This window comes from Scyliorhinus torazame, chromosome 2, assembly GCF_047496885.1.
Source record: "Scyliorhinus torazame isolate Kashiwa2021f chromosome 2, sScyTor2.1, whole genome shotgun sequence".
In the NCBI taxonomy this organism is placed as follows: Eukaryota; Metazoa; Chordata; class Chondrichthyes; order Carcharhiniformes; family Scyliorhinidae; genus Scyliorhinus; species Scyliorhinus torazame.
In genome coordinates this window covers 257,161,609-257,187,482 of record NC_092708.1, presented here as the reverse complement: position 1 = coordinate 257,187,482, position 25,874 = coordinate 257,161,609, and the positions used below count along the sequence as shown (strand labels likewise).

Below are 25,874 nucleotides of genomic sequence, written 5' to 3'. Positions count from 1 at the left end.
ACCACGGCCTCCGAGGGAGAGCAAGCAAGTACCCCTCTCCAATACCTTCAGGGAGCACAGGGTACTGCAGCCACTGACTTGAGGCTGTGGAGGTCCTACAAGGGGGTTGGGGGGCTCATGCTGAGCTGGAGGGGGCCACGTTTGGGTCTCCCCGAGATGAGGGTCACTTTGCGTATGTGAAGCCTTGAAGCCTGCTTCTTTTCATGTTTAACCCCCAAAACTGGGCAAAGCACAGCTGCAGCCTGTCTGTCCTCAAACCCCCTCACAGGACAGAACCATTCTGCAGCTTGTTTCTTGAAGAAGCATTTCAGTCCCTTTGAAGTCTCAATAGGCTCTGTAGCTTCAATGTTGAAGTAAGCCTGCTTTTATCCCTTTGTACTTGGTTGTTTACATTGAATTTCACACCCCATTGACTTTCATAAGCCTCTCGATTGACAGCTGAAGGCTATCTCAAGGGAGGGATTAGCGTTGTTTGTTTTTATAGTATTTCATGGTCCATTAACTCTGAAGGGCTTCCTCTTTTGGAGCAGGTGTCCTGTCTAACTGCATTTTTTCTACAGTGGATTTTTTCCACTCGGAAGTGATTTCTAGAAAGACAAGATGCTTTGTCTGAAAGCAATTCTTTTTAAAACTGGATCATTTTCAACCGCTGATGCCTGAACAGCATGCCTGCACTGGAGGTACTTTTCCACCATAGAAGCAACTGGCACCACTCAGGCATGAGAGGCCTTCAATGAGGCCTTCTCGTAGCCATTGAAGGGGAAACATAGGAATTAGGAGCAGAAGTAGGCAATTCAGCCCTTTGAGCCTGCTCCGCCATTCAATCAGATCATGGCTGATCTCTTCCTGGTCTCAAATACACCTCCCTGCTTGTTCCCAATATCCCTTTAACCCGTTTTTAAAATCAGCAATATATCTATCTCCATCTAGAAGCCATTTAATGACTCAGATTCCACCGCACTATGGGGCAGTGAGTTCCACAAATTTACCACCCTCTGCGAGAAGTAGTTCCTCCTCACTTCAGTTCTAAATCTACCGCTTCTCAACTTATATCTGTGACCTCCCATTCTAGATTGCCCCACTCGGGGGAACATTTGGTCTACGTTTACTTTATCAGTCCCTTTTAGTATTCTACGTGCATCGATCAGATCCCCTCTCATCCTTCTGAACTCCAGCGATTCATGAACAAAGACACCCAAATCCCTCTGCCCAAGCGCATCTTCAATCTGCTTTCCATTTAGATAATAATCTGACTTTCAATTTTTTTTGACCAAATTTTGGCCCAATCTCCTAGCCTGTCTACATCCACCTGTAAAATCTTTACCCCGGGCAGCACGGTGGCACAGTGGGTTAGCCCTGCTGCCTCACGGCGCTGAGGTCCCAGGTTCGATCCCGGCTCTGGGTCACTGTCCGTGTGGAGTTTGCACATTCTCCCCGTGTTTGCATGGGTTTCGGCCCCACAACCCAAAGATGTGCAGGATAGGTGGATTGGCCATGCTAAATTGCCCCTTAATTGGAAAAAATTAATTGGGTACTCTAAATTAAAAACAAAAAATCTTTATCCCCTCTTCACTGCCTGCTTTCCCACCTATTTTAATATCATCCGCAACTTTGCTATGTTACACTCTGTCCCTGCTTGCATATCATTTATATAGATTGTAAACAGTTGAGGTCCGAGGACTGACCCCTGTGGTACCCCGCTAGTTACAGTTCACCAGCCAGAGAAGGATGCATTCATCTAGCCCCTCTGCTTTCTGTCAGTCAGCCAATCCTCAATCCAATCTAGTATTCTAGCCCCAACCCCCTGCGATCTCACCTTCTGGATCAGTTTTTTATTTGGCACCTTGTCAAACACCTTCTGGAAGTCTAGATACACCACATCCACAGGTTCCCCATTATCGACCTTCCTGGATATGTTCTCAAAGAACTCAAGCAAGTTTGTCAAGCATGACTTTACCCTACATAAAACAATGCTGACACTGGAGGATTGAGCTTTGTCTTTCCAAATGTTCAGTTATCTCCTCCTTATTGATTGATTCCAGCAACTTCCCCACCACAGAGGTCAAGCTAACCGGTCTATAGTTTCTGATTTTTTTTGCCTCTCTCCCTTTCTGAATAAGTGTGTTTCCAACCCATCGGGACCTTTCCAGAATCCAGGGAATTCTGAATTATCAAACCCAATGCATCCACAATCTCTGCTACCACCTCCCTTAATACCCTGGGGTGCAGTCCATCAGGCCCGGGAGATTTAACTGCCTTTAATCCCATTAGTTTATTCAATACTGTCTCCCTAGTGATGGTTATTGCACCAAGTTCCTCCTCTGCATTAACTGCAATTTTTGGAATTTTTAAATTATCTTCTACCGTGAAGACAGAGGCAAAATATTGGTTCAGTGCCTCTGCCATCTCTGCGTTCCCCATTATTACCTCACCAGTATCGTCCTCTAAAGTCCCAACATTAACTTTATCTATTCTGTTCCTCTTTATATACTTATAGAAGCTCTTGGTATCAGTGTTTATGTTTTCTGCTGGTTTCCTTTTGTAGTTCATCTTAGCCTTTTTGATTATATTTTTTAGCAGTCTTTAGCTGAACCTTAAAGTTCTCCCAATCCTCCAGTTTACCACTAGATTTTGTAGTATGGTATGCCCTCGTTTTTGCCTTTATGTCTTCCTTGACTTCCTTGTTTAGCCATGGAACGTATTTCTCCCTTTTACAATTCCTCTTCCTCTCAGGAATATACTTTAATTGAGAGGTATTTAATATCTCCCTGAACATCCACCATTGTTCCTCAAAAGTCCTACCCTCAACAATTTGTGCCCAGTCTTCTTGGGCCAACTCGCCTCAGGCCGGGGTGGGAGGGGTGGGGGGGGTTTGGGGGGGGCATGAAGGGGAAGGGAGGGAGGAATGAAGGGGAAGGGGTCATGATGGGGAGGGGGGAATGAAGGTGAAAGGAGGGGAAGGCCTTGAAGAGGAGGGGAAGGCCTTGAAGAGGAGGGGGTCCATGAAGGGGTGGGGAGAAGGGCCGGGAAGGGGGGGGGGGGGATCTGGGAAGGGGAAGGGAAGGGAAGGGGACTATGAAAAGGTGGGCCGGCCATGAAGTGGAGTGGGGGGCCTCGAAGGGAGGGGGCCATAAAGGGTGAGGGTGAAGGGGAGGCATTAAGGGGGGTTGGCATGATGGGTAGGCATGAAGGATGTGGAATAAAAAGGGGGAACCATGAAAATGGAGGAGGGGGTGACAATGGAGGCATGAAGGGTGGTAGGCATGAAGAGGGTGGGCATTTGGCAACCCAGCAGTGGAGTGTCACTCACCGGCGGGGGGCCTGGACCGTCGAGTGGAAGCGTGACAGGGACTGATGCTGGCGAGAAGTCCCGGGGACCTGAAGGGAGATCCACCGGGAGGGTGCGATTCCTGGGGAAATGGGGGAGGCGGGTGAGTCAGAGGCTAGGGAGGTAAAAGAAGAATCTTTCTCCCCTGGCAAACAGATTGGTCAGCAGAGCACACAGAATAGGATGACTGGCAAAAGTGGATTTTTTTTTTAAATGTAGAGAATTGTTGCTATCTGAAATTCACGGCCTGAAACTGTGGTGGAAGCAGATTCAACAGTAATTTTGAAAGAGAATGGGATAAATATTTGAAGGGAACACATTTTATGGGATGCCGGGGGGGGGGGAAAGAAAAGCGGGAGTGAGTCTCATTGGACAGCTCTTTCAAATAGCTGGCACAGGCATCAAAAGGGCAGAATGGCCTCCTTCTGGGAACAAGACTCACATCACTCAGCAGAGTTTCTATGCTGACTCGGACCCTGCGCTCCTGATCACTGGTTTCCTCACACACACTGCCCCTGGACAGCGTCGTTCCTGACTGGGACACGGACTCCATCGAGGGCGAGAAGGCAAAAGAGTCCAGGTTCCGAAGGTCCAACATCGACTTCACACTCAGCTCAAGGTTGTTGGCACAGCGGGACCATCGTCCCCGGGGCCTCGGGGCAAGATCGTGCATCGAGTCCAATCTTATTGGCACATCATCTGTCTGCAGAAGTAGGAGGTGAGTTCACATTACAACAGGCTTCAGTTCTGGCAAGTCAAAGTCATAACTCTGTGAGGCGAAGTGACACCCTCCATCGCAACAAAAACCTACATTTATAGAGCGCCTTAAACCCAGTTAAATCTCCCAAGGTGTTTTATAGGAAGTAGTACCAAGCAAAAGCTGCCACTAAGTCACATGAAGAGATTGGGGGGAGGGGGGATGCAAGTGACAAAAGGTTTGGTCAAAGAGGGGAGTTTTCAGGAGCAGTGAGAGGCGAAAAAGGATCACGTAGACGTCAAGAGAAAATTCCAGAACCTGGGGACGAGGCAGCGGAAAGCACGGCTGCCAATGGTGAAGCAATTAAGATTGAGGAAGTTGGATAGTCCAGAATAGGAAAATCGCCGAAGCCTCGGCAGGTTGTGGGACTGGAAGAAATGATGGAGATAGGGAGCGGTGAAGCATGGAGGAATTTGAACGCAAAAGGTGAGAATTCTAAATTTGAGAAATTGCTAGAATGGGGAATCCTCCTCTGAGAGCCAAATCCAGGCTCTCAGCTGAGCTGTGACTTAAATTCCCCACAGTTGTGAGCCCGCAACCCACACAGTGACATCACTGGCAGTTGGAAAGAAATTTCCATTTTGGTTTCATCGTTCGCAGAGAGCAGGGACCGTGTGGAGAATAGTTCGAAAGGGAGCTGATGAATGGGAAATCGGGAAAGTAAGGAATCATCAGTGTTTTAGGATTTCGGAGGAGTGTCTCAGGAATTTGAGTTTTAGCGGCAATGGGGGCGGGGCGGGGGGGGGGGCTTGAGAATGGAGCGAATGAAGAAGGGCACGGTAATGGGGACTCGAGGAAAGGTGGACTGGGAAATGGAGGCTCAAGAGGAGATGGAAACTGGGGAATGGCGGCATATGCTGGCGCTGACCTGCAAAGTGCCCCAAACAGCGAACCCACTGTCTTTTGTTCCAGTTGGTTCTGCTCACCATTGTCCAGGGGCACTGAGCACAGGAGGTGTGTGGTTATTGACCATGTTGTCCGGCCAGATTGTTTACATTGCTAAGGATGATAATGACAGACGAGAACAAAAACGTACCCAAGGATCCGTCAACCACGAGGCTGCCACCATTCTGGATGGTTTTTTGTCAATTCTTCACATGATTTGGGAAAATTAAAGTGATTACTTAAAAGTTGAGGTTCTGAGGCAGAGTATATTCCCACAAGTTAACAATGGCACACGAGAGTGGATGTTACTTGTGGACTGGTCTTTGGGAGGGTGAGGGAAGGAATGCTTCCACAGCTCACTCTACAGACCTTGCTAATGTATGGCACGTATTGTCCTTATCTTTCAGCTTCAGAGGTCCCCCTGCCACTGGTTAGGTCGCTCAACCCCGGGCATCTGGAGGCAGAGCATGCACAGTGCACCCTCTGCCCATTGGCACCTTAGAACTGCTCCAGGGCCAGCATTTATTGCCCATTCCTATTTGCCCTTGAAGAGGCATTTTAAGTGTCAGATATGGCAGTAGATTTCCTTCCTGAAAAGATATTAATGACCCAGGTGGGTTTTTGTGACAATTGACAATGGTTGGTCAGCTTTCAGATTTCTATTCAAATTTCACCATTTGCCGTGGTGGGATTCGAATCTAGGCCCCCAGGACCTTACCCTGGGTCTCTGGATCATTAGTCCAGTGACAATATCAATACGCCACTGGTTCTTGATTGGAAGAGGTGGATACCTGGGCCCAATGTAAATACGAATGGCCAGTCAAGAACAGCACTGGGGCAGTAAGTGTTTCACCACAGTTTATGTGGCGCTCCTGGCAGATGGCATCACAGTCAAGGCCAATCGGTGATTAAAATGCTAATGAGCTAAGCTTTGATATTTTCAGGAGGTAATTTATTTTGGTCAAGTCAGTCCCTGATGTAGGAAACAGAATGCCTTGATTATTGCATTATTACAAATATGAGGGGTATGGTAGCATAGCGGTTATGTTACTGGACTAGTAATTCAGAATCCTCGATGATCGATCTAGAGATAAGGGTTCAAATCCCACAATGTCAGCAGGGTGTTTACATTCAACAAATCTGTACTAAACAGTGAGTTGCAGGAATGGAGACCGTGAAACTATAGGATTGTTGTAAAAAACCCCATCAGGTTCACGAGGAGAGCAAATCTGTTGCGTTTATCCAGTCCAGCTCATATACGACTCCGGACTCATATCAATGCAGTTTCCTTTTTGCTGCCTGCTGAAGTACTGCCAGCAAGCCAGTCAGATTTTCTCAAGAAGCTGGATCTTGGACACCTACTCAAGGGCCCTTAGGGAAGGCCAATAAATCCTGGCCTTGCCAATGACACTCATGATCAATGAATGACTAAAATAAAAACAGAAAGGCCGGTTGTACGGAGCGTTGAACTTTCTGACCCTTCCTGCCAGCGGGACCTTGTGGTCCCACCTATGGCGACCCCCCACCCATTGCGGGTTCTCTGATGGCACGGCGGACCAACAATGCAAAATGCATTTGACATTGGTGGGACTGGAATATCCTGGTATCAGCCAATGGGGAGCCACTTCTGCCGCCAGAAGACACATTGCGGGAGGGGCGGAAATTCTGCCCCAAGTGAATCCAACCCGAATTGTTTTGCACGCACACCTGATGTAAAATAAAGCACTACCTGACCCTGTCTCACCAGGCATTTCCTCAGCCTGAAAAGCCTGGAAAAAAATCCCAAAAGCCTCAAAAATCCCTTTTGGATGGCAAGAGAATATTACTGTTATAGCATAAATTTGTATCAAGCAGACAGGGTGACACAGTTGATTTGCGCCCATGCATTTCTGGGACAATCTCATGCTGAGTTATCTATCTGATGTCAATGTCCTGCGTGCAATGAGTTTGGACAATCTCAGCCCACTCTCCAATAGATTCCACAACCCACTATTACAATGGTAATCTTACTCAAACAGCATGATAAGATAGGTAGAGGTGAGAACTGGAAATGATAGTGGTGTCGCTGTAATTTTAGAAGTGAGCATATTGTCCAAAGAATATTTTGAGGAGATTCTGGGGAATTGTTAACTCCTGCACTAATGCATGAAACATAAAAAGACACATATTTATATACATGTATCTATATTATACATATGTATATATAATGATTAATCCACATAAATAATGTTTACTGTCTATGAATGTGGATAATCTATAGTTCATTTCGTGGGTATATGAGTCAGTGAGTTAGTGTATGTGAAAGATATCGGGCGCGATTCTCTGCTCCCGCGCCGTTTCAGAGAATCGCCTGGGTCGCCAAATTTTCCCGCGACACCGGTCCGACGCCCTCCGCGATTCACGGAAGTGGCCAGATCGGCACAATCGCGTTTTGCGCGGCGCGTTCCAGTGAATCGCCCGAGACAGCCAAAATGGCGATTCACCGGTACCCCCGTGATTCTCAGTGCCAGATGGGCCGAGCGGCCTGCCCAAAACGGCAGGTTCCTCCCGGCGCCGCCCACACCTGGTCGCTGCCGGCGGGAACAGCGCGGGAACGCTGTGGGCGGGCGGCCTGTGGGATGGGGAGGGGGGATCCTGCACCAGGGGGGGCCTCAAATGGGGTCTGGCCCGCGATCTGTGCCCACCGATCGTCGGGCCGGCCTCTCTGAAACGGGACCTCCTTTCTTCCGCAGCCCCGCAAGATCCATCGGACATCTTCTTGCGGGGCGGACTCAGGGAGGATGGCAACCACGCATGCGCGGGTTGGCGCCGGCCAACCCGCGCATGCGCGGGTGACGCCAGTTATGCGGCGCCGGCCGCGTCATGTATGTGGCGCCGCCTTTACGCGGCGCCAAGGCCTGGCGCGCGTAAATGACGCGGTGCCGCTCCTAGCCCATATTCGGGCCCTGAATCGGTCGGGATAGGGGCCGTTTCGCGCCGTCGTGAACCTCGACGGCGTTCACGACGGCGCGAACACTCTGCCTCCATTTCAGAGAATCGCGTCCATCATGTCTTAGAAAATGGACACATTTGGCATACTCAAGTACATCTAAAAATTCTATGGCTTCAACACTTTTTTAAAAAACAGGCATACTATTCCTGTTCCTGAGCTGAAACTTTGAATGCTTTTGGAGCAGATGAAAGCTTACCTTACTATTCTCCCAGAAGTACAGGCTCTTCACACTCCCAGAGTACTGTATTCCTGTGGGGATTTCTGGAATAAACAAAAAGGAGGGACGTCAAAATGCATTATCCGGGTCGCTGCACAGGAGAAGTACTGCCGTAGCTCCCATGCACAGTCAACTAACGCCCTGCTTTTCAACAGTGCGGTACAGTAATCTTGACACATTTACCTGAAATGATGCCGATAATTATTTTATTTTAGACTGACGTTTTTAACTTTATTGTATGAAGTTATAGCATTATGTGAGGGGGTGGCGTGGTTAATAAAATGGTTAGCACCACTGCCTCATAGTGTCAGGGATGCAGGTTCAATTCAAGCCTTGGGTGAGTGTGTGGAGTTTGCATGTTCTCCCCGTGTCTGTGTGGGTTTCCTCTGGGTGCTCCGGTTTCCTCCCACAGTCCAAAGATGTGCAGGTTAGGTGGATTGGCCATGATAAATTGCCCTTAGTGTCCAAGGATGTGCAGGTTCCATTACGTGGATAGGGCGAGGTGGACAGGTGATTAGACATGGGTAGAGGGCTCTTTCGAAGGTCAGTGCATACTCAATGGGCCGAATGGCCTTGTTCTGCACTGTAGGGATTCTATGATTTATGATAATTTTTCTGGTTAATCATGGACTCCCAGTATCGAGTCACTCTAATGGTATTGCACTCCCAATCAGTCAGTACTACCAACAACATATACTGTTGGACTCCCATTTTCTAACAACACTTAAGACGTACTCTTGGGATTCCCATTGCCGAGTACAAGTAATATGATACTGTTGGACAACTTGCGGTGGCGGCATGTAGAAGGAGGTTGCACATGAGATAGTTCCCGCCAGAGTCCTTGTTTTTTTGTCCCCGACTGGCGCCAATTCTCCGGTGACCGGAGAATCGGCGGACCGGCGTCAGAGCGTGAATCGCGACCCACCCGGTGATTCTGTGACCCGGCGGGGGGTTGGAGAGTCCCGCCCCTTATGTTCCAACCCCCCTTCCTTACTATCCTCTTCCACAGCACCGAGCTACTTAACGCAATGGCCAAGGGCTCTATAGTCAATGCAAACAATAGGGGGGACATAGGGCACACCTGTCTCATACCCCGGCGCAAGTACCCTGAGTTTAGTCTGTTAGTGCGAACACTCGCCATCGGTTCTTATACAACAGCCGCACCCACGCCACAAATCTCGGCCCAATTCCAAATCTCTCCAATTACGCCATCAAGTATCCCACTCTACCTTCCCTGCATCCAGCACCACCACCACCTTGGATTGGATAGGATTTGTTTATTGTCACAGTGTACCGAGGTATAGCGAAAAGTATTTTTCTGCGAGCAGCTCAACAGGTCAATAAGTACATGAAAAGTAAAGAAAATACATAGTAGGGCAACAGAAGGTACACAATTGTAACTACATAGACTCTGGCATTGAGTGAAGCATACAGGGGTGTAGTGTTAATCAGGTCCATCTCCTTTCTCCTTTCTCTCTGCCAGGGACAGGACCACATTCAACAACCTCCTCACGCTCGAGACCAACTGCCTTCCCTTCACAAACTCCATCTGATCCTCCCCAATCAGCTTTGGGAGACACCTTGACGCCAACATCTTTGCTAGTATCTTGGCGTCTATATTCAGTAGAGATATGTATGACGCACACTCCACCGGGTCCTTATCCTTCTTTAGCAGCAACGAAATAGAAGCTTGCCCCATCACTTGCGCAAGACACCCCTACATATCGCATCCTCAAACATTCCCAACATCAACGTAAAGTTGGCCTTAAATTTCTTATAAAATTCAACTTGGAACTCGCCGCCTTCCCTGCCTGCACCCTCCCAATCGCCTGCTTCACCACCTGCTCCCCCACCAGCCCCTCCAACCCTGCTCTATCCTCCTCGCCAAGCCTCTGATACTCCAACCCGTCCAGAAACTACATCATTCCCCGCTCCTCCCCCAGTGGCTCCGACCTATCTAGATCCCTAAAAAACTCCTTGAGTACAGTATTGCTCTGCTCCGGGGCCACCACCAGCTTAACCATCTTATCCCGTACCAAGCAATCTCCCTCACCGCTGCCTCCCTCCAGAGCTGGCCAGCCAGCCTTCTCCCCGTGCATGTAGACAGCCCCCCCTCACCCTTCTCAACTGGTGCACCGCTTTCCCTGTAGACAAAAAATCTGAATGCGGATTACAGGGTCAACGGCAGGGTTCTGAGGAATGTGGAGGAACAGAGAGATCTTGGGGTTCATGTCCACAGATCTCTGAAGGTTGCCACTCAAGTGGATAGAGCCGTGAAGAAGGCTTATAGTGTGTTAGCGTTTATTAACAGGGGGCTTGAGTTTAAGAGCCGCGGGGTTATGCTGCGACTATACATGACCCTGGTGAGACCACATTTGGAGTATTGTGTGCAGTTCTGGTCATCTCATTCTAGGAAGGATGTGGAAGTATTGAAACGGGTGCAAAGGAGATTTACCAGGATGCTGCCTGGTTTGCAGGATAGGTCTTATGAGGAAAGGTTGAGGGAGCTAGGGCTTTTCTCTTTGGAGCGGAGGAAGAGAGGCGACTTCATTGAATTTTATAAGATAATGAGGAGGATAGATAGAGTGGATGTTCAGAGACTATTTCCTCGGGTGGATGTAGCTGTTACAAGGGGGCATAACTATAAGGTTCAGGGTGGGAGATATAGGAGGGATGTCCGAGGTAGGTTCTTTACTCAGAGAGTGGTTAGGGTGTGGAATGGACTGCTATGAACAAAATCACCTCCCCCTCACTACTGCCTTCAGAGCCTCCAAACCACCAACTGCGAAACCTCCCCTGTGCAATTAAACCCCACATGTTCCTCAATCACCTTCCCGATCTTATCACAAAAGCTCCGGTCCGTTAACAACCCCACGTCCATTCTCCACCCTGGCCAGTGAGCCACCCCCTTCTCCAGAACCACATCCAACCAATGCAGAGCATGGTCCAAACTCACAATTGCGGGTAGTTCGACCTCCTGACCCCAGCCAATAGCGCCTTCACCACCATGAAAAAGTCTATCCTCGAGTACACCTTGTGTACCGGGGAGAAAAACAAATACTCCCGTTCCCTCAGGTATAAGAACCTCTGCGGGTCCGCTCCTCCCATCTCCCTCATGAGCCCAGCCAACACCTTGGCCCCCCTCCCCGACTGGGCCAGCGAGTGTGGCTGAGACCTGTCCACCTTTGGTTCCTGCACCATATTCCAAATCCGCCCCTCCCCCCACTATTAACTCGTGGGTGTCCACATCCGATTTGGCACCCAGCATCCTCTTCACAAACCCTGCATCATCCCAGTTGGGGCCATATACGCTTGCCAGTGCCACCAACCTCCTCTCTAGCGCCCCCATCACCGGCACGTAACTGCCCCCCCTGGTCCCCCCACCACCTTCTCCATCTGAAACCTCACCCTCTTGCCCACCAATACAGCTACCTCCCGAGCCCTACTGTCAGTACAAAACCTGACTCACCCAGCCCTTCCTAAGCCTCACCTGATCCCTAACCCTCAGATGGATCTCCTGCAGCATCACAACATTGGCATTTAAGCTTTTCAAGTGTGTAAAAACCCTCAATCTCTTCTCTGGTCCCCCTCACGTTCCACGTCACTATTATGACCTGGGGTCTCTCACCCCCCCCCGCTCCTCCTATCCGCCATCATCATGACCCTGTGCCCTGTCCTTCAGGCCTGACCCGCTCCATCCCTTTGTTAGCATCGAACCCTTCCCCTTCCCAGAATCCCCCCATCCCCTTCCTCTTGAAAACACCTCTCCCAGTATCGATCCCATCATCCCACCTTTCACACCTCCCAGGCCCATCGAAACTTGTTCGACTAGGTTCCAACACCCGCGGCCCCTCCCCCCCCCACCTCACTCCCGTTCACTATCCAACCTTCGCTTGCTAGTGTGGAGGTCCCTGCCCAGCCCCTCCTCATCACAATCCCCTCCCCCATGTCCCAATCCCTGGAAAACAAAAGCAAACAAACAAACCAGTGCAATACCGCACCCCAGAAAACTGCCCTCATCCCAAAGCCCAATATAATTGTAACCACCTATAAGCAAAGGTAAACTACCCTCCCCCATTCAATCAACCCAAAAACCCAGCTGATCCCACCACAAATACATACATAGAAGATAGGAGCAGGAGGAGGCCTTTTGGCCCTTCGAGCCTGCTCCGCCATTCATCACGATCATGGCTGATCATCCAACTCAATAGTCTAATCCTGCTTTCACCCCATTGCCTTTGATCCCATTCTCCCCAAGTGCTATATCCAGCCGCCTCCTAAATATATTCAATGTTTTGGGCATGCCCGAAGCTTAGAGGGTTTTGGCAGGGTTTAGCTAAGGCAATGTCCACGGTACTAAAAACACGGGCGGTGCCGAGTCCGGAGCTGGCGGTCTTTGGAGTGTCAGAAGATCCGGGAGTTCAGGGGGCGAAAGAGGCCGACGCCTTGCCCTTTGTCTCCCTGGTAGCCTGGAGACGGATCTTGTTAATGTGGAGGGACTCGAAGCCACCGAGTGTAGAGGCCTGGGTTAGTGACATGGCTGGGTTTCTCAGTCTCGAGAAAATAAAGTTTGCCTCAAGAGGGTCAATGTTAGGGTTCACCCGGAGGTGGCAGCTGTTCGTCGACTTTCTCGGGGAAAATTAAAATGTCAGCAGATGCAGTAGTCCAAGGGGGGGTGGGGGGGTGGGGGGGGGGGGGAATTATTGTTGTATGGTTGAGGTGCGTGAAGATTGGGCTGGGGGGAGAAATGTTTATTTTACCATGTTGATGTCATTGTTTATGCTACTGTTATAAAAATTTTCAAATACCTTAATAAAATATTTTTTTAAAAATAATATATTCACTGTTTTAGCATCAACTACTTCCTGTGGCCATGAATTCCACAGGCTCACCACTCTTTGGGTGAAGAAATGTCTCCTCATCTCTATCCAAAATGGTTTACTCCGAATCCTCAGACTGTGACCCCTGGTTCTGGACACACCTTTCACTGGGAACATCGTCCCTGCATCTACCCTGTCTAGTCCTATTAGAATTTTATAAGTCTCTATGAGATCCTCCCTCATTCTTCTGAACTCCAGCGAGAACAATCCCAACCTAGTCAATCTCTCCTCATATGACAGTCCCGCCATCCCTGGAATCAGTCTGGTGAACCTTCGCTGCACTCCCTCAAGAACAAGAACATCCTTCCTCAGAGAAGGAGACCAAAACTGCACACAATATTCTAGGTGTGGCCTCACCAAGGCCCTGTATAATTGCAGCAACACATCCTTGCTTCTGTATTCCAAACCTCTCGCAATGAACCCACATACCATTAGCCTTCTTTACCGCCTGCTGCACGTGCATACTTACCTTCAGCGACTGGTGCACAAGGACACCCAGGTCCCGCTGCACATTCCCCTCTCCCAATTTACAACCATTCAGGTGGTAATTTGCCTTCCTGTTTTTGCTTCCAAAGTGAATAACCTCACACTTATCCAAATTATACTGCATCTGCCATTGATTTGCCCACTCGCCCAACCTGTCCAGATCATGCTGTAGGATCCCTGCATCCTTGTCACAGTTCACCCACCCACCCAAACTGGTATCATCTACAAACTTTGAGATGTTACATTTTGTTTCCTCAACCAGATCATTAATATATATTGTGAATAGTTGTGGTCCCAGCACCAATCCCTGTGATACCCCACTGGTTACTGCCTGCAATTTGAAAAGGACCTATTAATTCCTACTCTTTGTTTCCTCTCTGCCAACCAGTTTTCTATCTCCCTCAATACACTCCCTCCAATCCCATGCGCTTTGATTTTGCACAATAATCTCTTATGCGGTACGCCTTCTGAAAGTCCAAATACACCACATCGACTGGCTCCCCCTTGTCAACTGTACTGGTTACATCTTCAAAGAATTCCAACAGATTTGCCAAGCATGATTTCCCCTTCATAAATCCATGCTGACTCGGTCTGATCCTGCCACTGCTTTCTAAATGTTCCGCTATACAGTCCTTTATAATGGTTTCAAGAATTTCCCCCACTACCGATGTTAGGCTTACTGGTCTATAATTCCCTGCTTTCTCGCTACCTCCCTTTTTGAATATAGGAGTGCCATGAGCTGCCCTCCAATCTGCAGGACTGTTTCAGAATCTATAAAGTCCTAGAAGATGACCACCAATGCATCCATTATTTCCAGAGCCACCTACTTAAGCACTCTGGGATGCAGATTCTCAGGCCCTGGGGATTTATCCGCCTTCAATCCCATCAATTTTCCCAGCACTATTTCTCTACTAAAGTTGATCTCCCTCAGTTCTTCCCTCTCACTAAACCTTTCATTCTCCAGCACTTTTGGTATCTGATTTGCGTCCTCTTTTGTAAAGACAGAACTAAAGTATGTATTCAATTGCTCAGCCATTTCTTTGTCCCTTATTATGCATTCCCCTGTTTCTGTCTGTAGGGGACCTACATTTATCTTTATCGATCTCTTTCTCTTCATATATCTATAGAAACTCTTAGTGTCATCCTTTATGTTCCCTGCAAGCTTACTTTCGTACTGTACTTTCCCCATCTTAATCAATCCCTCCATCCTTCTTTGCTGAATTCTAAACTGCTCCCAATCCTCAGACCTATTATTTTTCTTGGTCAATCTGTATGCTTCTTCCTTGGATCGGATACTATTTCTAACTTCCTTTGAAAGCCATGGATTGCCCTCTTACCCCCTTTGCTTTTGTGCCAGACAGGAATAAACAGTTGCTGCAGTTCCCCCATGTGTTCCTTGAATGTTTGCCATTGCGTAGACACTGTCATCACTTTAAGTAACTCTCCCCAATCTATCAAGGCCAACTCACGCCTCAAAACTTCAAAACTTTATTAAGATTCAGCACCCTAGTCTCCGAATCAACTACTTCACTCTCCATCTTGATAAGAAATTCTATCATGTTATGGTCGCTCATCCCCAAGGGGTCTCGCACAGCCAGATTGGCAATGATTCCCTTCTCATTACACAGTACCCAGTCTAAGATGGCCCGCTCTCTAGTTGGTTCCTCCACATATTGGTCAAGAAAACCATCCTGTATACACTGCAGGAATTCCTCCTCTACGGCATTGTGGCTAATTTGATTTGCCCAATCTATGTGAAGACTAAAATCACCCATGATCTCCGATATTCCCTTATTACATGCATCTCTAATTTAGTGTTTAATGCCATTCCCAACATCACCACTGCAGTTTGGGGGTCTATATATGACACCCACTAATGTTTTTTGTCCCTTGGTATTTCTCAACTCTACCCATACAGATTCCACATTGTCAGAGCTAATATCCTTTCTCACTATTGTGTTAATTTCCACTTTAACCAGCAGAGCCACGCCACCACCTTTTCTTTTATGCCTATCCTTCCTAAATACTGAAAGCCCTGGGACATTCAGTTCCCATCCCTGGTCACCCTGCAGCCATGTCTCCATAATCCCAATTATATCATACCCATTTTTATCTATTTGCGCGATTAGTTCATCCACTTTATTGCAAATGCTCCATGCATTAAGGCACAGGGCCTTTAAGTTTGTCTTTTTCACATTGTTTGTCTTGCTCCCAATATTTTTCTCTTTTGCTCTGTTTGAATTTAGCTCTTCGTTTCTCCACCTATCACTTTTCTTATTCACTTTTCTACCTTTTGCTTTTGTCCTTGCTCCCGCTTTCTCTGACTCCTTGCATGGGTTCCCAACCCCCTGGCATATTAGCTTAAACCCGTCCCAACTGCTCTAGCAAATAACCCCCCTAGGGCATCAGTCGCAGTCCTGTCCAGGTGTAACCTGTCCAGTTTGTACAGGTCCCATGTCCCCCAGAACCAGTTCCAATGCCCCAGGAATCTGAAACCCTCCCCTTGACACCATCTCTTCAGCCACGTGTTCATCCTAGATATCCTGTAATTTCTACTCTGACTAGCACGTGGCACCGGTAGTAATCCTTAGATCACTAGCTTTAAGGTCCGATTTCTTAACTTCCTTCCTAGCTCCCTGTATTTTGCTTTTAGGACCTTATCCCTTTTTTTACCTATGTTGTTTGTAGATGTGTACAGAACAAGAAACAACCAAAAAGGGAGATAAAGGCTAAGCACAGTCCCCATCCCCTCAGTCCAAGTCCAATCGCAGTCCCATCTCTCATTTCAGTCTCAGCCCTTCGGCCTTCACCAACGCCTTCACCGTCTCGAAGTGGCAGTCCCTCAAATTGTAGGTCACCCTCAGCTTCGCTGGGTAGACTTTGCCAAAACTCCCACCGTTACTGTACAGTGCCGCCATCACCCACCCGCTTTCTCGCCATTCCACCGTCAAGTCTTGGTATATTCGAATACCAACGCATTCCACTTCACCTCACCCCTTTACTTCACCCAACTCAGGACTTCTCCTTAATGTGAAACTTATGGAAACAAAGTATAACTGCCTTTGGTGGCTCATTTGCTTTTGGCCTGGGCCTGAGCGACCCATGTGCTGTGTCCAGCTCATATTGGGAGGGTTCTTCCCCCTCTCCCAACAGCTCTGCCAACATCTTTGCGAAGTACAATTGAGGCGGAAGGTGGCCTCCTGAGAGATTATTCAGGTCAGAGACTCGGGTGGGAGGCTGATGTCCAGCCAGACACAGTCAATGGGGCATTTGAAGCGTTCTATAGGAACATTCATAGGTCGGAGCCACCTGGGGAGGGGTCGGATATGTTGGAGTTTTGGAGGGTTTAGAATGTCCCACGGTGATGGAGGAAGAGTGCAAAGGGCTGGAAGAACCGTTGGAGGCAGAGGAGGTCTTGACAGCTATAGGGAGAATGCAGACTGGTGAGGCCTCGGGGCTGGACGGGTTCCCGGCGGAATTTGATAAGATGTTTGCAGGACAGTTTGTACCGTTATTAGTGGAGATGTCAGAGGATTCGGTAACATGGAGGTCCCTACCCATGATGCTACTGCAAGCACCCTTTTCACTTCTTTTAAAAAATAATAAGGAGGCGGTGGAATGCCAAAGGGGTTGGCACGAAGGCTGGAGCAGTGTCTCCTTCGAGTTATCAGGGAGGATCAGATGGGTTTTGTTAAAGGCCGGCAATTGTCGACTAATGTGCAGCAATTGTTAAATATGGTGCTGTCCCTGTTGGAGGGGCCGGAATCAGGGGTAATCGTGGCATTGGATGCCGAGAAGGCATTTGACAGAGGAGAATGGGGGTATTTGTTTGGAGAACTTGGGTACCACTGTTGTACAAAGCCCTAAATGCCAGTGTCCGCACAAATAACATGAGCTTGGGGTATTTCCAATTAAACAGGTGAACGCGACAGGGGGTGCCCCATGTCCCCCATCTTGTTTGCATTGGTGGTAGACCCTTTGGCCATCAACCTGAGGGCTTTGGGTAGGTGGAGGGGGATAATGAGGAGAGGGCTGGAGCATAGGGTGTCCTTGTATGCTGATGATCTCTTACTGTATGTGACGGCCCGATCCTCACCATGGGCGACATAATGGGGCTGCTGAGGTGCTTTGGTTCTTTTACAGGGTTTAAGTTAAACTTGGAAAAGTGTGAGCGCTCCCAGTTATTCCCCCGGGAAGGGGAGTCAGTCTGGGGTGCTGCTGTTCCGGTTGGCTGATTCCAACCTTAGGTACCTGGGTATTCAGGTGGCCCAGGATTAGGCCTGGCTCCGTTTGCTGATTTATATGAGCTTGGTTGGTAGGGTGAGGAATGATCTGCAGAAGTGGGATAATCTTCCTCTGTCCTTGGCAGGCGTGTTCAGTCAGTCAAGATGAACATTTTGCCAAGATTTCTGTTCTTGTTCCAGTGTTTGCCAGTCTGTCTCCCTCGATAATGTTTTGGGGGAGTCGGAAAATTGATCACATCCTTTATATGAGGGGGCAAGCTCGCGAGGATTTGAAGGACAGCCCTCCAGAGGGATGGACAGTCAGGGGGCCTAACTCGAGAAATTCAGGTGCACAGTGAGGGCAGCCCTTTATTGGGTATTTCAAAGAACTGGGACGAGATTCGCCACTCCCGCGCCGGTTGGGAGAATCGGCTGGGCCGCCAAAATTTCCCGGGAAGCCGGTTCGACGCCCTCCCGCGATTCTCCCAAGCGGCGGGAACGGCCCCGTCGAGTTCCGCAGTCCGCAGGCCGGAGAATCGCCGGAGACACCCAAAATGGCGATTCTCCAGCACCCCTGCTATTCTCTGGCCCGGATGGGCCGAGCGGCCAGGCCAAAACGGCGGGTTCCCCCCCCCCCCCCCGGCGCCGTCCACACCTGGTCGCTGCCGTCGGGAACAGTGCGGGAGCGCTGGGGGGGGGGCAGCCTGCGGGGGGGGGGGGGATCCTGCACCGGGGGGTACCTCAAATATGGCATGGCCCGCGATCGGTGCCCATCGATCGTCGGGCCGTCCTCTCTGAAGGAGGACCTCCTTCCTTCCGCGGCCTCGCAAGGTCCGTCCGCCATCTTCTTGCGGGGAGGACTCAGAGAAGACGGCAACCACGAATGCGCGGGTTGGTGCCGGCCGCATCATCTATGCGGCGTCGCCTTTACGCGGCGACAAGGCCTGGCGCGTGTAGATGACGTGGCCCCGATCCTAGCCCATTGTCGGGGCCTGAATTGGTCGGGATCGGGGCCGTTCCGCGCCGTCGTGAACATCAACGCCATTCACGACGGCGTGGGCACTTCGTCGCGGGAGTGGAGAATCCCGCCCCTGGTCATCGTTAGTTGCTAAGGGGGAAATGGGGGGTGGTTGGGGTTCGGTCTTTAGGAGGGGTGGGGTTAGGTCTGGCCGGTTGTATGTGGGAATGGGGTGAGTTCTTCGAGTCAGTTATGTTGTTTTGTACTGTGTATAAAATGGAAAAAGTCGAATAAAAATTTATACTTTTAAAAATGACACTGTTGGACTCCCATTGCTCACAACCAGTAATGGTGCAGTTTTGGGCTGCTTTTTCTCAGGATCATAAATGATACAGTGTTGGGATTCCTATCACTGTATCAAACCTGTGATATTTACAGTGTTCAACTCCCCTGGCCTGGTTAAGTATAATGGACTTGCACAGTCTCAATATTCTGCTGGAAGGGCTTTCGATTCCTGTTACATTTACGCTCTAGGGGTACAGCCATTGTTGTACCACATTTCTGGCAGTAGTTATAGGTAGTAACCTACTGTCCATGCAGAATGGTTAGGAAGGTGAAGAATTGGATGGCACCCAATGTCCACAATGTACCCTTGGATTAGCTGGCAAATCCAGAGAGTGACAGATCCCATTTGCTGTTTGTTTACACCTTGCACTCTAATGCAGCCTTTTCAACAAACTCAAAGAGCTGGTGGAAGGGTGAAGGGCACTAGCTCTGTTTTCACACAACTATCCTTACCCGTCTCCAGTCAGAACAGGTCAGAGTGGACCTACCAGTGCCCGCATCGGCGAGACCTCGTTTTGGCGTGATGTGCGTGGAACCCTCACAGTGACCTTCCTCCTCCTCATTTACATCTTCCTCGGCTTCTTTCTCACTGTCGGAGGACATGGCCGTCTGAGCAGCAACGTCAAATGTTTCCCGCCTGCGGGGAGGGAGTGGGGTGGGGAGTGAAGAAAGATGGATGAATATTGCAATCTGGAATAAACTGCTTTTTTGTCACAAACAACAGAGAGAACCAGAGAGAGTGAAATAAATAAAGTTGGAGAGGGAAATATGAAGCAGGAGACAGAGATATAGAGAAAAAGAGATGAAAGGGCGAGATATGGACTGGATGGCAGAGAGAGTGTTAACGATAGAGATAGTGAAGGGTCCAAAAGAGCAATTAGTCTTATTTTTCCAAAATATAATAACACAGTATTCAATGTTAATAACTCTGTGTAATACTGTTCCATCCACGCAGCCTCCCCATTGCCGTGAGAGTTCAACAACAGTTCTCCAAATCACTTTACTACCTCTGTATTCTGTCAAATATCCAGGCCTTCATGACTCATAATTTCCGCTCGTTAAACATTGGGAATATCCAAGCCATTGCAACGCCCCCCCCTCCCCTGCCACTCCTCACTACCTCCTATGCCCCCACCACCACCCCCGCCGCCACCCCGGGTTCTCTACAAGCTACGGCAACCAGAACTCAGCAACTTCTCATAAAAGCAAGATTACTTCCCCAGCAATAAGCAGTGAGTGGAGGATAATTTGATAATATAAATTCTGTAGGTGAAATCACTCCTCCAGCCAGGATTGACAGGACATTATCCAATCACCTCCATTCTACCCAGGATCTGTGGTATCACTGGACACAGCCCTTTCTAAGAATTGTGGTTTGACTCCCCATCTTACACAGCGGGCAAATCACATGAGCATCAATGCTGTAGGCAGTGGGGACCTTAGTCTCTGTTCTTAAGTTGTTGCTGTACAAAGTTGATCAGCGATAAAAGGTGACGCTGGAGGTCAGTTGAAGGAACTGGATTTTACAAATTGGCCACAGTCCTCGTGTTTGTGGCTGTATATTGGGAAAGTGGTTAATAGTTAGCTGCAACATCCGTCCACTCAATTGATCAGGCAGGTGGTGATGCAGTGGTATTGTTGCTGGATTAATCTGAGGATCCAGGATCCAGGTTTGATGCCCACCATGGCAGCTGGTGAAATGTGAATTCAATGAAAAATAAAATCTGGAATGAAAAGTCTAATGGTGACCATGAAACCGTTGTTGTCTTTTTTCTGGACATACCGATCTGATTCACTAATGTCCTTTAGGGAAGGAAATCTGCTGTCCAAGTATGGTCTGGCCTACATGTGACTCCAGGTCCACAGTGGTGTTGTTGACTCTTTAAAGCCCTTTGAAATGGCCTCGCAAGCATCAGTTCAAGGGAAATAGGAATGGGCAATAAATGCTGACCCAGCCAGCGATGTCCACATCCCATGGATGAATTTAAAACACAGATACTTTAGTTCCTCTCGCCTGGAGGGCATAGTTTTCTCCCTCCCCGCCACATGGCAGTCTTGCTGTTCCTGTACCTGTTTGGAGTGGATTGTTTCCGGGGAGGTGTCTTCATTGACTTTTTCTCCTTCTGCCTGATCTCGGCCAACCTCTGCCTCATGTTAATGGTCAACTCTGAGCTGAGCCGCCAGATGAATATACAGCTGTGGGGAATGCAGGCACATCAGTCATATCAAAAGCAGCTAAACACCACAAATCTTTCACTCTGCCCAATACACGGTCAGATCAGATGTTGGTAGATTGGTGGGAATGATAGGAGCTGGTTCAATTCTCTCTCCGTTCAACCTTTTATGCTATGAACTCGAGGCAGGGAAAGAGAGAGAGATTGTCCGTGTGGAGTTTGCACATTCTCCCCGTGTTTGCGTGGGTCTCGCCCCCACAACCCAAAAGGATGTGCAGGGTAGGTGAATTGGCCACACTAAATTGCCCTTTAAATGAAACAAAAAAAATTGGGTACTCAAAATTTATATTAAGAAAGAGAGAACATGTGCTTCAACAAAAAGGAAACAGAGAAAGACATGGACACATAATACAAAGGTTATATAAAAGTTAGGGCGACACGATGGCACAGTGGTTAGCACTGCTGCCTCACAGCATTCGGGATTCAGGTTCGATTCCGGCCTTGGGTCACTGTCTGTGCGGAGTTTGCACGTTCTCCCCGTATCTGCGTGGGTTTCCTCCGGTTGTTCCGGTTTCCTCCCACAGTCCAAAGATGTGGAGGTTGGGTGAATGGGCCATGCTAAATTGTTCATTAGTGTCCACAGGTTAGTTGGGGTTACGGGGTTAGGACGGGGGAGTTGGCCTAGGTAGGGTGCACTTTCGGAGGGTCGGTGCAGACTTGATGGGCCGGATGGCCTCCTTCTGCACTGTAGGAATTCTATGATTATCAACTGGTTTAACAGGAACAGATAAAGTGCTAAATTGCAAAGCACTGTAATAAGGACAGAGGAAACTTCAAGATGTGAATGGCAATAGAGGTAGAGAAAATCCATACCTGTCTCCGGACACAGAGATGAGGTGTTTACAGTCGTTGGTGAATTTCATTCCTGTAACTACCTCTGGAAAAAAAACGCAATCATTGTATAAACCAGCGTGTTAACGGTGGCAAACCTGGCTGATGTATGTCAATAAGGATGGTTCTGACCCACATGGATTAGTGAACATCAATGTAACTGATTAGCAAGGTCCATCCTCACCAAAACTGGCTCATGAGGGTCATCCTGAGGGTTGGAGATCAGTGAGGGGCACCAATATTGGCGGGAGGATTACCCTAACGAGTGGAGATGAATAAGTTCCTACCCAACAATACTGACTCAGGAGGATCACTCTAACCAGGGGAGATTAGTGAGGTCCCTCCTAATGAATAGTGGCTTATAAGGGTGAGTCTGGCTACTGGAAATTAATAGGGTCTATCTTGCCCAATACAGATTAACAAAACCCAGTAACCCTGGCTAGTATGCATTAATAAGCATGCAGACTGATGCAGTTTACCAAATGCCCTCTGTTAATTAGTCTGAGGCATCACCAATGTGTAAAGTGTAACTGTTTGCCAATCTTTCGCAATTGCAAGTTTCTTGGAACTCAATTCGCTAAATCTGGATGATCAAAAACCACAATAAATGACAATTCAACACATTCAGAACGTAAAAATCAAACTCGGGGGTGGTGGGGCGAGGGTGGGGGGTCGGGGTGGGGGGGGGGGGGGTGTTAATAAACTTTCAACTACTCAGAATTTAGAAGAACAATGGCCAGGATTTTTCGGCCCCATTGCAACTCAATGGACCTTTGACCGGTCTGCTGCATCCCTCTGGCCCACTACATCCCCCTGGCCCATTGAATCCCCCTGGCCCACTGCATCCCCCTGGCCCACTGCATCCCCCTGGCCCATTGAATCCCCCTGGCCAATTGAATCCCCCTGGTCCACTGTATCCCCCTGGCCCATTGAATCCCCCTGGCCCACTGTATCCCCCTGGCCCACTGTATCCCCCTGGCCCACTACATCCCCCTGGCCCATTGAATCCCCCTGGTCCACTGTATCCCCCTGGCCCACTGTATCCCCTGGTCCACTGTATCCCCCTGGCCCATTGAATCCCCCTGGTCCACTGTATCCCCCTGGCCCATTGAATCCCCCTGGTCCACTGTATCCCCCTGGCCCACTGCATCCCCCTGGCCCATTGAATCCCCCTGGTCCACTGTATCCTCTGGCCCACTGTATCCCCCTGGCCCACTACATCCCCCTGGCCCATTGAATCCCCCTGGTCCACTGTATCCCCCTGGCCCACTGTATCCCCTGGTCCACTGTATCCCCCTGGTCCACTGTATCCCCCTGGCCCACTGTATCCCCCTGGCCCACTGTATCCCCTTGGCCCACTGTATCCCCCTGATCCACTGTATCCCCCTGGTCCACTGTATCCCCCTGGCCCATGTATCCCCTTGGCCCACTGTATCCCATTGGCCCACTGTATCCTCCTGGCCCACTGTATCCACCTGACCCACTGTATCCCCCTGGTCCACTGTATCCCCTGGCCCACTGTATCCCCTGGCCCACTGTATCCTCTGGCCCACTGTATCCCCCTGGCCCACTGTATCCCCCTGGCCCACAGTATCCCCCTGGCCCACTGTATCCCCCTGGCCCACTGTATCCCCCTGGCCCACTGTATCCCCCTGGCCCACTGCATCCCCCTGGCCCACTGTATCCCCCTGGCCCACTGTATCCCCCTGGCCCACTGTATCCCCTGGCCCACTGCATCCCCCTGGCCCACTGTATCCCCCTGGCCCATTGCATCCCCCTGGCTCACAATACACCCCTGTCTCACCGCACTCCCTGGCCCACCACACTCCCCTGGCCCACCACACTCCCCAGGCCCACCACACTCCCCTGGCCCACCACACTCCCCTGGCCCACCACACTCCCCTGGCCCACCACACTCCCCTGGCCCACCACATCCCCCTGGCCCACCACATTCCCCTGGCCCATCGCACCCCCTGGCCCACCGCATCCCCCTGGCCCACCACACTCCCCCTGGCCCACCGCATTCCCCTGGCCCACCGCATACCCCTGGCCCACCACACTCCCCCGGCCCACCACACTCCCCTGGCCCACCACACTCCCCCTGGCCCACCGCATCCACCTGGCCCACCGCATCCACCTGGCCCACCACATCCCCCTGGCCCACCACACTCCCCCTGGCCCACCGCATCCCCCTGGCCCACCGCATACCCCTGGCCCACCACGCTCCCCCGGCCCACCACACTCCCCCTGGCCCACCACACTCCCCCTGGCCCACCGCATCTCCCTGGCCCACCGCATACCCCTGACCCACCACACTCCCCCTGGCCCACCACACTCCCCCTGGCCGACCACACTCCCACTGGCCCACCACACTCCCCCTGGCCCACCACACTCCCCCTGGCCCACCGCATCCCCCTGGCCCACCACACTCCCCTGGCCCACCACACTCCCCCGGCCCACCACACTCCCCCGGCCCACCACACTCCCCTGGCCCATCACATCCCCCTGGCCCACCGCATACCCCTGGCCCACCACACTCCCCCGGCCCACCACACTCCTCTGGCCCACCACACTCCCCTGGCCCACCACACTCCCCTGGCCCACCGCACTCCCCTGGCCCACTGCACTCCCCTGGCCCACCACACTCCCCGGGCCCACCACACTCCCCGGGCCCACCACACTCCCCCGGCCCACCCCGCTCCCCTGGCCCACCACACCCCCTGGCCCACCACACTCCCCCTGGCCCACCGCACTCCCCTGGCCCACCACACACCCCTGGCCCACCACACTCCCCTGACCCACAACACTCCCCTGGCCGACCACCCTCCCCTGGCCGACCACCCTCCCCTGGCCCACCACATCCCCCTGGCCCACCACATCCCCCTGGCCCACCACATTCCCCTGGCCCATCGCACCCCCTGGCCCACCGCATCCCCCTGGCCCACCACACCCCCCTGGCCCACCACACTCCCCCGGCCCACCACACTCCCCCGGCCCACCACTCCTCTGGCCCACCACACTCCCCTGGCCCACCGCACTCCCCTGGCCCACCACACTCCCCTGGCCCACCACACTCCCCTGGCCCACCACACTCCCCTGGCCCACCACATCCCCCTGGCCCACCACATTCCCCTGGCCCATCGCACCCCCTGGCCCACCGCATCCCCCTGGCCCACCACACTCCCCCTGGCCCACCGCATTCCCCTGGCCCACCGCATACCCCTGGCCCACCACACTCCCCCGGCCCACCACACTCCCCTGGCCCACCACACTCCCCCTGGCCCACCGCATCCACCTGGCCCACCGTATCCCTCTGGCCCACCACATCCCCCTGGCCCACCACACTCCCCCTGGCCCACCGCATACCCCTGGCCCACCGCATACCCCTGGCCCACCACACTCCCCCGGCCCACCACACTCCCCCTGGCCCACCACACTCCCCCTGGCCCACCGCATCTCCCTGGCCCACCGCATACCCCTGACCCACCACACTCCCCCTGGCCCACCACACTCCCCCTGGCCGACCACACTCCCACTGGCCCACCACACTCCCCCTGGCCCACCACACTCCCCCTGGCCCACCGCATCCCCCTGGCCCACCACACTCCCCTGGCCCACCACACTCCCCCGGCCCACCACACTCCCCCGGCCCACCACACTCCCCTGGCCCATCACATCCCCCTGGCCCACCGCATACCCCTGGCCCACCACACTCCCCCGGCCCACCACACTCCCCCG

General features: G+C 51.1%; 1 protein-coding gene across 2 annotated transcripts in view; it reads right to left on the bottom strand.

Annotated features, from left to right (window-relative positions):
* Positions 1 to 25,874, bottom strand: part of mapkbp1 (mitogen-activated protein kinase binding protein 1) — a 420,608-nt gene that overhangs the window by 53,345 nt on the left and 341,389 nt on the right. For both annotated transcript variants that reach the window (XM_072486182.1, XM_072486183.1), the window contains 5 exons: positions 22,119 to 22,182; positions 21,142 to 21,267; positions 19,560 to 19,708; positions 8,159 to 8,223; positions 3,771 to 4,031 (listed from right to left, as the gene is read on the bottom strand). In XM_072486182.1, the coding sequence (XP_072342283.1) occupies positions 3,771 to 4,031; positions 8,159 to 8,223; positions 19,560 to 19,708; positions 21,142 to 21,267; positions 22,119 to 22,182 (665 nt within the window). The remainder of the gene's footprint in view (positions 1 to 3,770; positions 4,032 to 8,158; positions 8,224 to 19,559; positions 19,709 to 21,141; positions 21,268 to 22,118; positions 22,183 to 25,874) is intronic.